Genomic DNA, 14,741 nt, shown 5'->3' with positions numbered 1-14,741 from the left:
TAAAGCGAAGTATTTTCTAGGAGCTTTCTTATTGGAAGACCAATATTTTCTGCCATAACCTTGATGTCATGCACATAGAAAAGAATGTTTTTTAGAAAATTTTTTAATACGATTATGGACGTGAAGGGGAAGACAAGGGACAACATTAAGGCAAGATTGGATATAACTTTGTTTTCTCATCGTAAAAATATAAAATTGATTTATGTTAGGTCATGGGTTATAAAGCCCAAAGCAAGCTTCGCCTTAGATAAGAATGCATAGCGAAAGGACGATATTTCAATATAAATTTGTTTTGCTTTGAGTTGATTTATGTTTAACAATTTATAAACATTATGATATTTCATTAAATTTATCCAATTTCAAGTTCACAAGCATTAAAGTTGCTTGGATAATAACATTAACATTTAAATCATTAATGGAAATTCTACTATTTCAATAAAGTCAGGTTTCCAAACATCCTGAATGGAAACTATAGGTCGATGCATGGTTTTCAATATTTAAAGTTAGTATTAACTTAAAATTTTACGATTTATTATGTTAATTCATTTACTTTATTAAAATTACTGAAATTTTTCTTTTTATAAATTTATACTGTAAGGCTAAATTTAAGTGGGATAGAGCAAATGATAATGTTGTAAGGAGGGTTTGAGAGAATCACATTGTAATTAGGTAACATCAAAATCAGGATAACTTTTTTTTTTTGTTCATTTACTCATAGATAATTTGTTTGTACTATATAGATTGTGTGATTTTTGGTACGAAACACACAAAATATCTAAAAAATGTGCCAAAGAAAATGCTCTATCAGGCTGGAATAACTTGACAATTTGAAAGGATTTCAGGCCGCTATATATCCTGGAGACTATATTGGTGGAATACATTCAACACAAAATACATTTCACACAACGGTTATAGTTTGGTGCATGGAACCAGAGTCGGTAAATTCACGGTTTCATTACCACCCACAATGGCAGCTTTGTTCCTTTCATTTCACATGCGAAGCGGATGGTAAAATGTATTTGAATTACATTTATTTCTTTAATTTGTTATTATTTATAAATATATTTAACTAACAATATTTTTATCTTGCAAGCTACGGCTCTTGGACGTGATCCAAGCCCAATGAAGATTTTTATGGAGACGCGTGTGCAGAGTGATGACTACCAAAAAGGGATGGAATAATTTATCGACAGTCGAGTTTAATACTTTGTGGTACGTTGGTTTTCAACCATATTTTTTCTTAAGTTATTATTTACTTGAATTTGATGATTTTTTTTCTAAGAGACATATAACAGTTGGTTGAAGGAGAGATACAGGGACGATCCTTTAGCCCACCTGGATTTTGATTTGGATTTGTGGTTGGAGGCATGATCATCTGGTGGACTCAATAGAAATCGGGTGTACGGACTCTCTAACACTACGATCAAGAACTTACGGACTACCCGTATTGTTTCTACCAGTGGGTGCTCGCAATTGATCTTGAGCACTCATTCTTTGGAATTCGTAGCCTTGTTAGATCAAGTAATGCAAGAACGTACGACCCATTTCAATAAAAAAATATAAACGATTCTCTGCAGATTATGAAGAATTCTATCGAATGGTCATGGATATGGGATTATAGATAGGTTGTACATATGCACCCTCTTATTATCCCCATGGTCTCGGGTACGACCAACCTCCTCCTCCTCCTCCTCTAATGCCACCTTTATTATAATTTCATGGTATTTGAACGTATAAATTTGTAATAAATATTTTATTTTTATATTAAGATAATTGGTTTTTAAATACTTGAATTTTATATCAACTTAAATTTTTTTTAATTATTTTCTATTTCTGTTTAATAGATTTTTTTTAAAATTAAATTATTACTGACAACGTTAGCAACAGAATAATTATGTCGGTATGTTCCAGAGAGTTGAAAAAGATTTATAGCAAATTCCCTTGCAACTATTAAATCACCAATGAAATTATTTCGTCGATATATTCTAGAGAGTTGGAAAAAAATTACTTCAAATGCCACTGCAATGCACTAACAGAATTACCTACGATTAATCTACCGGTGATATTTTAAATATTACCGAGGGAATTCCTGATGGAATGAAGCTGGTTATTTTTATGGCACTAAATAGTATCGATAAAATTACCGACGGGTTGAAGCAAGTAATTTTTTTGGTGTGCTTGGTTTGTCTGTAAACTAATTGATAAATTTATTAATGATAGACTTAGCAACAGACCAAAAATTACCGACAATCGTTTTTTTGATGGATGTTTTCCGTCTGTGATTTTTTTAGTAAAGTAGACACATGCAAAATGTTAGTGTAAACACTAATAGAAATTTCTGTTAATAAAACTATTAAATCTGATAATGGCAGGGCTTTGATGTTGGTTGTTTGTTCTTTGAAATGGAAGTGGAATTTGAAGCTGAGAATTTTTACAGAGGAAAGAAAGACTCGATTTTTTTTTTATTATTATTTTTTTTCTGGTGATGAGGACAGGTTTGGAGAGATGATGAATGTTTTTTTTTTTTTTTTTAAGATAACCAGAGGTTTTTTTAGTAGAAGATGGAGATGAAAGAAATATGCTGGATTAATTTACATTTTCGATCTACAATTTTACTATTGAAAAAGAAGCAAGAAAACCGTCAATCTTTTTAAGCTCTTGGACTCAATTTCCATGGGCTTGTATATGCCATAATTTATTGAAATTAAGATTAGAAGTTATGTTAAAATTAAAGCAAGTTTAAATTCAGCATGCAAAATTATTTTAATGTAATATATGTTATTGATCTATAGAGTTAACATGGTGATCCGCAGACAGGTCCAATAATCTGATAACCCAAATTCTTTTTGAAGTCAATTATCGAATTGTATTTGACAACTATAGTTTCTTGTGTGATAGTACTGTAAACAACAAGAATTAATATTTTAGCTAGGCATGGGATGTTTTTAATTCTATTCAGTACTTGATGCATGTAGGGTAATTTCTTATAATCGGAGCAACATAATTATTCTGATTTTCTAAAAAGTACATCCATTAGATTAAGCTAGAGATCAGTCCTAAACTATATATTAAGATATGTCGGCGATATATCTACCCTTTTAACAAGTAGTAGTCAATGGGCATTAATTTCTTAATTACACCTGTTAATTTTGTACAATCTGCTCCAGCAATATAGATGTTCGAATTTGAGAAACATATATCACGTTGAAGGTTAACAAATCAAAGTTCTACACATAGCAACGTTATGTGGGTCATTAGCGAAACCTACAGGTCATGTTAATTGATTACGGAAAAAACTGGTATTTTTTTTGCTAAGACCAAAATCAAATAAAGGTTCATAGTATTTCATTCAAATTTGCTAGTCGGTGAATTGGACTAATTAAGTAACAATCTAAACCTCGTCCCCCTCTCTCCTATTCCTTCTGTTTTGTTTTGTTTTTTTTTTTTCTTTTTAATAATTTCATTTCTAGTTGTTAGATCTAATGATTTTAATAGTCCAAGTAATTATGAGATTATCTGTTTTTGTTTTGTCTAATGATCGGATTGGAGCACAAATTTACAGTTTTAAGTGGATTTTAGGTTGTAAAGTTGTCATATTAGTCACTTGTTAAATCCTTGTTTCTTCTATTAATTGAATCTTATGATGCGACCCATTTTTTCATAAACAAAAAAATTAAGAAAATGTTTACGGAAAATTCTATTAACATATAAAAAAGATTTTGTTAGTATTAAAAACAAAAAAGAAATATAACAACAATGAAATGTCATCATCAAAAAACATTTTGTTGGTTTTCTATCGTGTCAATAATTTTAAATAACGATAAAATTATTGATCAAATATCAAGTTTCAAACTCCACTTTTACCTATCATTTTTTGTCAGAAATTCCATCGCCATTTAATTTCTAACATAATATTTTGTTGTCTAATTCCGTAGATAAGTTGCTATATATTCTATAAGTTTTACCAAAAGTTTTAGAATGGATGTGAAATTTGTTGTGGAAACCCTGACAAAATTTCTTTTTCATTAGAGATTTTATTTGTTATGATCTCCGAACCAATAATTTCTTACTCACAATAAACCCATAACCATAATAAAAAAAATAAAAGCATTTTCAAAAATTGACTTAGACAAATTTTATAATGAATAATGCTAAATGGATTATATAGACCTATGAGTTTTCATAGTTGAAAGATTTAAATAGCAAATTTATATAAATAATGCACAACAATAAGATAGACAAAGTTCCATATACAAACATTAAAAAAAAATAGAAATGCAATAAGAGATACTAGTAAGAAACCATTAAAGTTCCAATTAAATAAATGTATTTAGTTGGGCCTAATACATCTTATATTATTTTAGGAGTTGTGCACTCATCTTCTAAATTTCAACAACCATTTGTTCCTCAACTATTTTTTACACAATCTCATTAAATTCTTGTGATGAATAGCTTAAGCTGGAATGTAGTGTGTCTAAAGTTAAAATTGTGTAGCCCAGCTTTAGTTCTTGGGCTGATGCTATAGGAAAACCATAAACTTAATTTCTGTTAAGTTCATCACATATAGTAGCCTCCAACCATACTTAAAGATTGTAAGGAGGATGAGTGAAAGTGTCTTTACTAATTTATCAACCATGCTGGCGTTATATCTCTTCCATAAAATAAAATAAAAGTTTAAATCTCAAAATCTAATTACATTTTATTTTATTGATGCAGATAAACAATCTTAACATCTTAGATCAATAATAACTATCAAAATACTTACAATGAATACTTTTGCTCTATTCTTGACAAACTTTTTCTCTTTTTTCCTTTACCCCCCTTTTTTATGTGACTTTTCTTATATAACTCTATTGGAGTTGGTTCTCGTCCAAGCTATTTTTTCTGCAAATCAATAGTTTATTAAAAGTCTCACTAATAAACACGTAATTGAAACTTTAAGAAAAATAATAAAATATATATAACAATGAGCTCTTGCTAGGTGTTTTTCATGGTGGATAAATATAATTGTTTCTTCGGTGTTCTTGCTCATCGAACCTTGAGTTTCTTTATTTTTATTTTGTGTACCGGATCTTGGGTGCTTTGAAAAACTTTTAAAACCATCAATTCAAGATACATCACCTAATTATGGTCCGTGGCATACTTCGTTCTATAGTTTTACATCTCTTTATATCATTCAACCCGACCTTTTTAATTGCTTGTTTATGAGCATTGTACCGAAAATCACGCAATTTGGTACATAATTTTATTATACATAAATAGGCAAGAAAATAAAATAATAAAATAATACAAATTTACAATAATATAAGATTAATAAATTTAAATTTGGTACATTAATATCTTCTTGAATGCATTATAAAAAGAAACAATTAACACAATTCAAAAATTGAAACATTTTATCAAACACAAATTCAATTATTTATTAAAAACAAATCACAATTAACCTACACAAACCAACTAATAACTCATCATTTTTTTTTAATTCCAAAGTAACTTAATTCCCCTAATTAGAAAAATATAATTCATACTCCAATAACTATCAAATACTTTATAAGTTGAAACATATTTAGCCCCTAATTGTTATTAGTTCCACACAAATTCATTGTTTTTCCAAACTTTTAACTAAATCTTAAAATTGACAAAAAATTATTGTTACCCAACTAACTACCCATTATTTGTTCAATTCAAGAATAAGTAAAATCAATTCATACCTTAGTTGTTATCAATGATACAATAATTTTATTTTCCCTAAATTTTCAACAAAACCTATAATTAAGCTAAAATTATTTGGGACCCCATTAACTATTCATCATTTCTTCGACTCATATTTATTCAATTTAAATTAATACCTGTAATAATTATCAATACCACATAATCAATGTTTTTAAAATTTTTAAACTTAACCATAAAATTGACATAAAAAATTTGCACCCATTGAATCACCCATTATTTTTTCAATTTTAAAACACCTAAGTTACAAAAACACACTCAATTTTATCAAGTAACAAATTAAATCCATTTCCTAAACAAATCCTAAATCCTAAAATATAAATCATACATTAAGACTATACAGATCACATTCATACAGAATTATAATTATAAAACAAGTAAAACACTTAAATATATAAGCAAATTACAAATATTAAAAATAAATTTCAATAAATTATCTTAAGATGTAAATGTGTAAAAACACAAATGAATATGTTTACTTACTTGGTCGAGTGAAGCTTGATAAAAAATAAAATCAAGAGAGAAAAGCTTAGGTTTTTGGAGAGATGGTGCTTCAGTGCTAGTAGGTTGTGGTGGCTAAATTTTTAAAGGAGGGTTTTCCAAATTTAGAAATGTGGAGAGAGTGGGCTATTGCAATGAATTAAAGACTTGTTTGTTTTTGCGTTTCAAAAGTGTTTTTGAAAAAAATTAAAATTTATTTTTATTTTTAAAAAAATTAATATTTTTTGGTGTTTTCATATCATTTTGATATATTGATATTAAAAATAATTTTTTTTAATATATTTTTAAATAAAATACACTCTGAAAAACAATCGCTTTTATATCCTTAAACATCTTTTGAAAAAAGAAGATGAGATGGAGGGACTATCTAGTTTTACTTCCTTTTAAATTTATCGATGAAATTATCCCGGGGATTTGACATTGTAAAAAATGAAGACATGAATTTTTTTTATTTTATCGCCGCTTTCACTGTTAAACCATGACATGATATCTTTTGTCATTTTGTTGCTTTAATTTTTTTTTTTTTTTTTTATCCTAGTATCACTGTAAATAGAGAGGAGATTGTGGTTATTGAATCACATGAAAAAAACAAAACAAGAACTATGATTATTGACAATTCTAAATGAAATGAAAAAGTTTGGACAACTGATTTAGAAGTATGCTAGATGCAGAGGATGAAATGCTACCCATACAATCTATGATTTACATAATGAAACTACGAACCTCTTCTCATAGAAAGAGTTTTGCTAGCACTGGAGCTAAGCCCCATTAGTTTGAGAAAATTTAATTTTGAATCTATATTTCTGTTACAAAAAGGTCAGGTCATGGATCTTCCCTCATATCGAAGTAAAATTCTTGGTGATAATTTATCAAGCAGCGCAAATACAACTTACCTTTGAAAGGTGTTTATCATAAACAGAAACAATGGTACCTAAAACGTCAGAAAACATCTCATTCAAAATCTTATTACACTTGATGTGACAAGATTCAATGAAACCAGAACATAATTTTTACCAAGTGTAGGGATCATAATCTTGTAATAACTTCACGTGATAATGGTGGCAAACAGTGGAAACTACAGTACATGACCAAACACAATGCTTCAGGAAGTCTTTTTATAAGCGGAAATCGCTTGTACATGACCTCCCACTTCTCTTTCATTTACAATTACGTTTTGGCTCTTATACAATCTCCCCCACTCTCCCACTCTATCAAACACAGTGTCGTAGAGCTGAAAAGCTAGGCAAAAAAGAACAAAAAAGAAAACAAAATTAATCAATGGAAGAGATACTGTCCTCCTCTTCTTCATCTTCACTCATGTCATTTGCCCAAGAAACCTCTTCAACACTTCAACAACGCCTCCAATTCTTCCTTCATAGCCGGCCAGAATGGTGGGTTTACTCCATCTTCTGGCAGGCATCAAAAGATGCCAGCGGCCGCCTTGTTTTATCATTGGGCGATGGCCATTTCCGTGGGAATAAAAAGTATGCAAGCAAGGAAAGCAACAAGCAAAACCATTCCAAATTCGGCTTCAATCTTGAAAGAAAGTCTCTTTTCAATGAGGATATGGACATGGACAGATTGGTTGAAGGTGATGTTGCTGAATGGTACTACACAGTATCGGTAACGCGAGCATTTGCCGTTGGAGATGGAATTCTTGGGAGGGCATTTAGCTCTGGCGCTTTCATTTGGTTGACAGGTGATCATGAACTGCAAATTTATGACTGCGAGAGAGTCAAAGAAGCTCGGATGCATGGAATTCAGACTTTCGTCTGTGTTTCAACTCCATCCGGGGTTCTTGAATTGGGTTCCCCGGATTTGATCAGTGAAGATTGGGGCCTAGTGCAATTAGCCAAATCAATTTTTGGTGCAGACATCAATGCAGGTTCAGTTCCAAAGCAGGCCACCCAGGAATCTCAACCTCAAATTCCAAACCGCACTGTTTCTAATTTCCTTGATTTTGGAATGTTTTCAAGTCCTCAAAAGGAGAGAACAACTTCTCTACAGAATCAAAAAGAAAGCGACACACGGAAAGAAACCCCAGGCCAGGGCCGATCGTCTTCGGACTCCGGGCGTTCTGATTCAGATGCTGGATTCACAGAGAATAATATCGGGTTCAAGAAGAGAGGAAGAAAGCCAGTTGGAAAAGAATTGCCTCTAAACCATGTGGAAGCAGAAAGGCAGCGAAGAGAGAGGCTAAATCATCGATTCTATGCACTTCGATCCGTGGTCCCGAATGTGTCAAAGATGGACAAAGCATCTTTGCTCGCAGATGCAGCCACTTATATTAAAGAGCTCAAGAGCAAAGTTAATGAATTGGAAGGCAAGCTGCGAGCAGTGTCCAAGAAATAAAAAATCTCTGGTAATGCAAACATTTATGACAACCAAAGCACCAGCACCAGCACCATGACGAATCACATAAGGCCCACTCCAAATTATATGTCCAATAATGCAATGGAAGTGGATGTGAAGATTTTGGGGTCGGAAGCTCTGATCCGAGTACAATCCCCGGATGTTAATTATCCAGCTGCAAGATTGATGGATGCACTTAGAGAGCTGGAGTTTTCAGTTCATCACGCGAGCGTGTCCAAGGTCAAGGAGCTGGTGCTTCAAGATGTTGTGATTATAATTCCTGATGGATTGGTAACTGAAGAAGTTATGAGGGCTGCTATTTTTCAAAGAATGCAGAACTAAGTCAACTAAACAATAATAAGTTGGTGCATTAGAAGTAAGAAATGCGAATTAATTTCATCGTTGAGACAAGCAAACTCCAAGGTGAAGTTCCTGTCGTAAGCAACATAAAATGATATTAGCATATGCACTTGAATTATGTGGCTCGTTTTTCATTATCCCACTTGTAAAATAAGTTAATGTTCTGCTGTGAGTTTATTGAAAAGCAAGCACTTGAAATTGCTTGCTTGCTCAACTCCTCTAGCCCTTGTTAATTTCCTCTCTTGTAATGCTTTGAAATCAAGTAAGTACTGATCTTATGAATGTTATGTATCTGCAATTCTCCAGCCTTAATAGTGCATGGATACTGAATTAAGTTTTGTTCATGTGCTTGGTATTTTTCTCTTTCAGTTTCAAATTAAGGTCTGTAAGAAACTAGAGCTATCAGAGTATATGTGGTGGTTAAATGTTTCAGAGTGATGATCATGTGTTTTTGTATTGTTGAACGTCAAATTAAGGACTAGGTCAGTTAACATGAGTTCTCTTGACGGATGTTGATTGAAGTTTTGATTCATCATAGGTGACCGCTAATCTAGAAATCACCCTGTAGTATTTCTTTCCTAATTTCTTTGTAGATGAATATTCTCTTGAGCTTTTTCTAGCAAAAATGTTTGGAAGGAAATTAAGTTTTATTTTTAACCTAATTAACATATCAAAAACGGCAATCAAATATTTTATTCCCACCTAAATATATCCTTTGTCTTAGTCTCAAAAAAGAAAAAGAAAATCCCAGCAAGCTGTAACAAGAAATTAAGAAGAAAAATTGCCCTCTGAAGAGGAGTAAAAAGGAGGAATAGGAAGTTCTAATTGAATAACTTAGATGAAAAGTTTTGTAGAAAAGAAAATGGGGATAGCTTAATATGTACCACTAAATTAAGGACTCCACATTACTTCGGTTGAAACTCATTACAAAATTAATAATATATGAATTTTGGTTAATTCGATTTGGTTATTTTGAATTTATTGTGCTTTTCTTTCCCAAATAAAATCTCAATTCATGAATTTTGGACCAAATCAATAAAACTTATGTTTTCATTATTCTCTACAACAAGAGAGGAAAAACAGATGAAATTATATCCGTGCTTTCAATTAAATATGAATATGAATACATTAACAGTACGGTCATTTAGAATCTTCAATTTCGTCAATGTTCAACTTTGAGCAAATGCTAATTTTTCAAACATATCTTCCGAAAGGAGAAAAAAAACTCGGAAATGGAATCTTCAATGCTCAAAAACAAAAATGGAGTTGAAAAGCAAATGCACGAGAATTGAAAAAAAATACAAATGCAACAAGCCACGCAAGTTCAAGCTTGTTTGGAACGTTAACGCGGCTCGTAATTACGTGTTCATAAATTTTAGAAAAGTTTTTGTTTAATTTTTTTTAAAAAAATTTTAATTGTTTTTATATTTATTAATTTCAAAAATAAATTTTAAAAAAATTATTTAAATATATTTTCAAACAAAAAATATTTAAAAACATAATCACTATTATAATTTAAAACAAGTTGTTTATCTTATGGATGTATACTTTCAGGATACATTTAAGAAAAATCCATACAAGTCAAAGGAAATATTTTTTTTCATTTCACAAGAAATTTATAGCATTCACAGAAGACCATATATAGAATAAGGATGACAAAAGAACTTCTCTATAAAAAAAAGGTGATATATATGTATATATATTGCAGTACAAATTAACAATTAATTGCTTCACTCTTGAGGTGTTAATTTGTACGAGGGAGTATATTATAATATTTCTGCTAATCTAATTGCGTAATGATCACCTGCACACTCTAAACAGCAACGAGCATTTGAATTTGGACCAGGTAAAACCTTACACAATCATGCATGCACCGAAATTAACTTGTAATAAAACTTAAGTCATAAGCCAAACTTTTTTTTGTCCTGTTGAAAACTACAGATATTTCAAGTGTCAACTTAATTACCGTACCAGTTTCTTAGTTCTAATTAGATTTTCTTGAAAGCAGTACTGAAGAGTCATGCGGGAAATGGGATTCCACCAGAATTTTGATCTCAATATTTCGTGCCAAAACTCTTGTAATATTTTCGACGGCTTGGCATTTGGAGAAAGCAGAGGTTAGGGTGGAAAGTTGTGGAAAATGAACTTTCTTCTATAGCGGAACGGTACTAATTCCCAAGAACTCAAAATAGAAAAAAATCTATACATGGAAAATATAGAGAAAAACAACCTTTTTTTCTTAATTGGCTTCCGTCCATTTATTTTACCATGTCTTAATTGATTCGTTTCACACATGGAAAACAAGCGGTAAGATGGTCAAGAAGGTATATAGCTGTTTTCACATGAAATAATTCTCCGCCGTCTCTTTGCTTCTATAGCTAGCTCGCCTTTTGTCCCTTGGACGGTGCAGAGACCAAGGATGGAACACTATTTATCGATTTTCGGCATAAACATTTTCCCCTCGGAGCCAAGCTCGTGGGAATCGAAAAGGCACTGTTTAAAGAGTAATCGATCCATTTAAAGAGTTCGTTTACGTTTTTATTTCGGGACGTGCCAGAATTATGGTACATTATCAAGATAATCGTGTTATTAATTATTTGATTTTTCTATTGTACTTCCAATTATAATTTAATTATTTTAATTTCTTTAAATCCAAACTCCAAAAGTAACTTGAATTAATTACATTAATTTATGACAATTTCATGCAGGTAATTGATGGGTTTTTTTTTTTGTTCTTACTTTGGTTTTGGGGACATATATAAAAAAACATTAAACATGCATCCAAATAAAAGAACTGCATGCGCTCAAAATTCATTCGAAGCCGTATATAAAAAACCTTAATCATGAATCCATATCGTGTACAGCCAACTTCCCATCAGACTGTCAGTGAAAATTTCAAACTAGGTTGAGTTTTTAATGACTGCATCTTGGACTAGGAGAGCAATTGGTCTTGACCACTAGTTAATGGATTGACACAGTAACTTCTACACTCACCTGCTAAAAAAAAAACTCTCTATAATAATATGGACCCTCACATGTTAAGATAATAAATGTAGGAGGCAGAAGTATGCCGGGTAGGAGAATGATGCGAGGAGTGTTAACATGTATCTATTGTTGTATATGCTGAGAGATTGAGTGAGAGATGAGAGAAAATGAAAAATCTTGTTAATTTCTCTTTTTATTTTTTGTACTTCAAAAGTTGATTATTTAGCTTTATTTAGTTAGTGTAACAAGAATATTGTTTAACAAGAAAGGAATAGAATGCAACAAATGTAGAGAACAAATCAAACTTATTGACTAGGAGAAACAACCAGCAAAAACGTGTACAGTCATCAACAAAGATAGTATAATATCTATAATCATCCACTGAGATACATGGTGCAGGTCCCCACAAGTCAGTATAGATAATAGCAAAGGGAGAAGTGAATTTGTGAGGATGCTGAGGAAATGGTAGTTTGCTAACTTTCCCTGTAAGACAGGGATGGAACATCATAGGGGAAGAAGTTTTAGAAACATGAATATGAGCTTTATTCAGCATGAGGGAGATGACAGAATTTGTGGGATGTCCTAACCTATAGTGCCATAGATTAGATTGAACAAGCTGGCCAAGAAATGCCTGAGCTGGTAAAGGCTGAGTGGAAGATGAGGATGAAGAGGCATGAATAGGATACATGTCATTACTGCACAAGCCTCTGTAAAGAATCCTCCTTGTGGCTTTGTCCTAAATCCAAAAACAAAATGCATAAAAAATAAGCTAGCAGTTATTATCAAGGCAGAGACGATGGACTGACAATATATTTTGAGTTAATTGAGGAACAAGTAGCACAAAATCTAGCTTGAGTGAAGACATAGAAGAATTGATGATAGACTGACCAATATGAGATACTGTCAAACCTTCACCATTGGCAGTATGAATTGTGTCAGCTATTGAATATGGTGTGGCCAATGTCAGATTATTTAAATCAACTGTCATATGATTGGTTGCACCAGAATTAGTGAGCCATACTTGAGATGATCCTGAAGAATTGGATGTTGTAGGTGCAGAGTGGAGCATAATGTGCATGGCTTGCATAATAGGCCGTGAGTCTGGAAACTGAGCAGATGAGAATGAGGGTTGAGTTCGAGAAGCTTGATATGAAGAATGTTGCATAGTTGGTGATTGTGTGGGATAAGACTATTGAGAAGGATAAGCAGCAGTAGAATGCATGCCAATATAGTTTGGTCCTTTATCATTACAGAAGCAAAACCAAGTAGTGTGATTAAGGCAGCCACATATATGACATTTGGGTTTTTGATAAAGAGAAGCATCGCAAAACGGGGCAGTATGGCCCGCAATATTGTATAATTGGCAGATTTGCATTATGGATGCATAAGGACTGCTAAACTGCTGATTAGGAGAAGAGCCAAGAAGTCCAATATTAGAGTGTGGGCGTTCATGTGCCATAGAAGAAAACACTGGTCTAGAGTGAAAGTGTTTAGTTCCTTGAATAAACTGACCTCTACCATGTTTTTGTTCCCACTATAAGGCTTAAATCCTCTGTTAACAGTCGAAGATGAGCTATGATTCACAGGAAAACCTGTAGTTACAGCCATTGCTGTCAGTAGAGGAGCATGAGCTGATGCTTTTACAATTACTTCCTCTACAAGTAATTATGAATGAAACTTATGTAGGGAGATCACACTCTCACGTCCCCTTATAACACATCTGAATGTGTTATACTCAATAGGCAATCCATTTAAAACCAGAATGACTATATCTTTATCATCCAAGTATACACCGGCAGCAGAGAGATAGTCCCTAGCTTCCTTAATACGATGAAGATATTGTGAAACCGAATCTACTCTTTTCTTGATTGTTTGTAGATTAGATTTCATATAAAAAATGCTAGTTCTGGATACAGTTGAAAACTATTCCTTCAGTCGATTCCACAAATCCTTGGAGCTAGTGCTACCAATTGCGCAAGACATAGCAATAGGTGATAATGTAGCAATGATCAATTGCATGATGGCTCGGTCATGCATTTTCTAGACTGTGAATTCATCATTTTGAGAAGAAGTAATGCCAGATTCGCATGAAGTTGAGCTAAGTTGAGGTGGACAGTGAGTTGATCCATCAACATATCCCATAATGCCATTGCTTTCAAGCAAAAGTTACATTTGAGAATTCCAATTGAGGTAGTTTGAATCATCCAACTTGACATTAACCAATGTAGGAATATAAGAAATGAGAGCTGTGTTGGAGATTGCAGAAGTTGAAGTTGTACGGCAGTCACCATTGAAAGGTTATCAGATTATCAACTAGAGAGAGTAGAATGTGAAGAAGAAGAAGTAGAGAGTATGCGGAAGCAATCAGAGAGGATCTTTAAGTGTAAGCTAAGAGCTCTAATACCATGTTAACATGTATCTATTATTGTATATGCAGAGAGATTGAGTGATAGACGAGAGAAAATGAAAAATCTTGTTAATCTCTCCTTTTGTTTTATGTACTTTAAAAGTTGATTATTTAGCTTTAGTTAGTTAATTATATATACATGCAGCTGTAACAACTTAACTGCATGTAACTAACTTTGCTAACTAACTAACTAACTAACAGACTTAATAATCAAGTTTGCACTGATTATCATCTTGTGCACTATACTCTAACGAGGAGTAGGATAAAATGTATACAGAGGGGAACGAGAGGAGGATGAGAGCAATTTGGCTTTTTGTAGTTTCTTCTGCTACTCTGAATGGAGTTCTATGCTTCGAGTTGTTAATAAATCATTTACTCGGGATATTTATAAATTTTATTTATGTAA

At 32.3% G+C, this 14,741-nt stretch overlaps 1 protein-coding gene across 1 annotated transcript; it reads left to right on the top strand.

Moving 5' to 3' along the window:
- Positions 1-7,391: 7,391 nt before the first annotated feature.
- Positions 7,392-9,234, top strand: LOC118033956 (transcription factor MYC2). The gene has a single exon (XM_035039100.2). It carries the CDS (start codon positions 7,510-7,512, stop codon positions 8,581-8,583), a length of 1,074 nt encoding a protein of 357 aa, XP_034894991.1. The 5' UTR covers positions 7,392-7,509; the 3' UTR covers positions 8,584-9,234.
- The last annotated feature ends 5,507 nt before the right edge of the window (positions 9,235-14,741 follow it).

The sequence above is a fragment of the Populus alba genome, chromosome 1 (genome assembly GCF_005239225.2).
Source record: "Populus alba chromosome 1, ASM523922v2, whole genome shotgun sequence".
Lineage (NCBI taxonomy): Eukaryota > Viridiplantae > Streptophyta > Magnoliopsida > Malpighiales > Salicaceae > Populus > Populus alba.
This window is presented reverse-complemented; position numbering and strand designations above follow the sequence as displayed.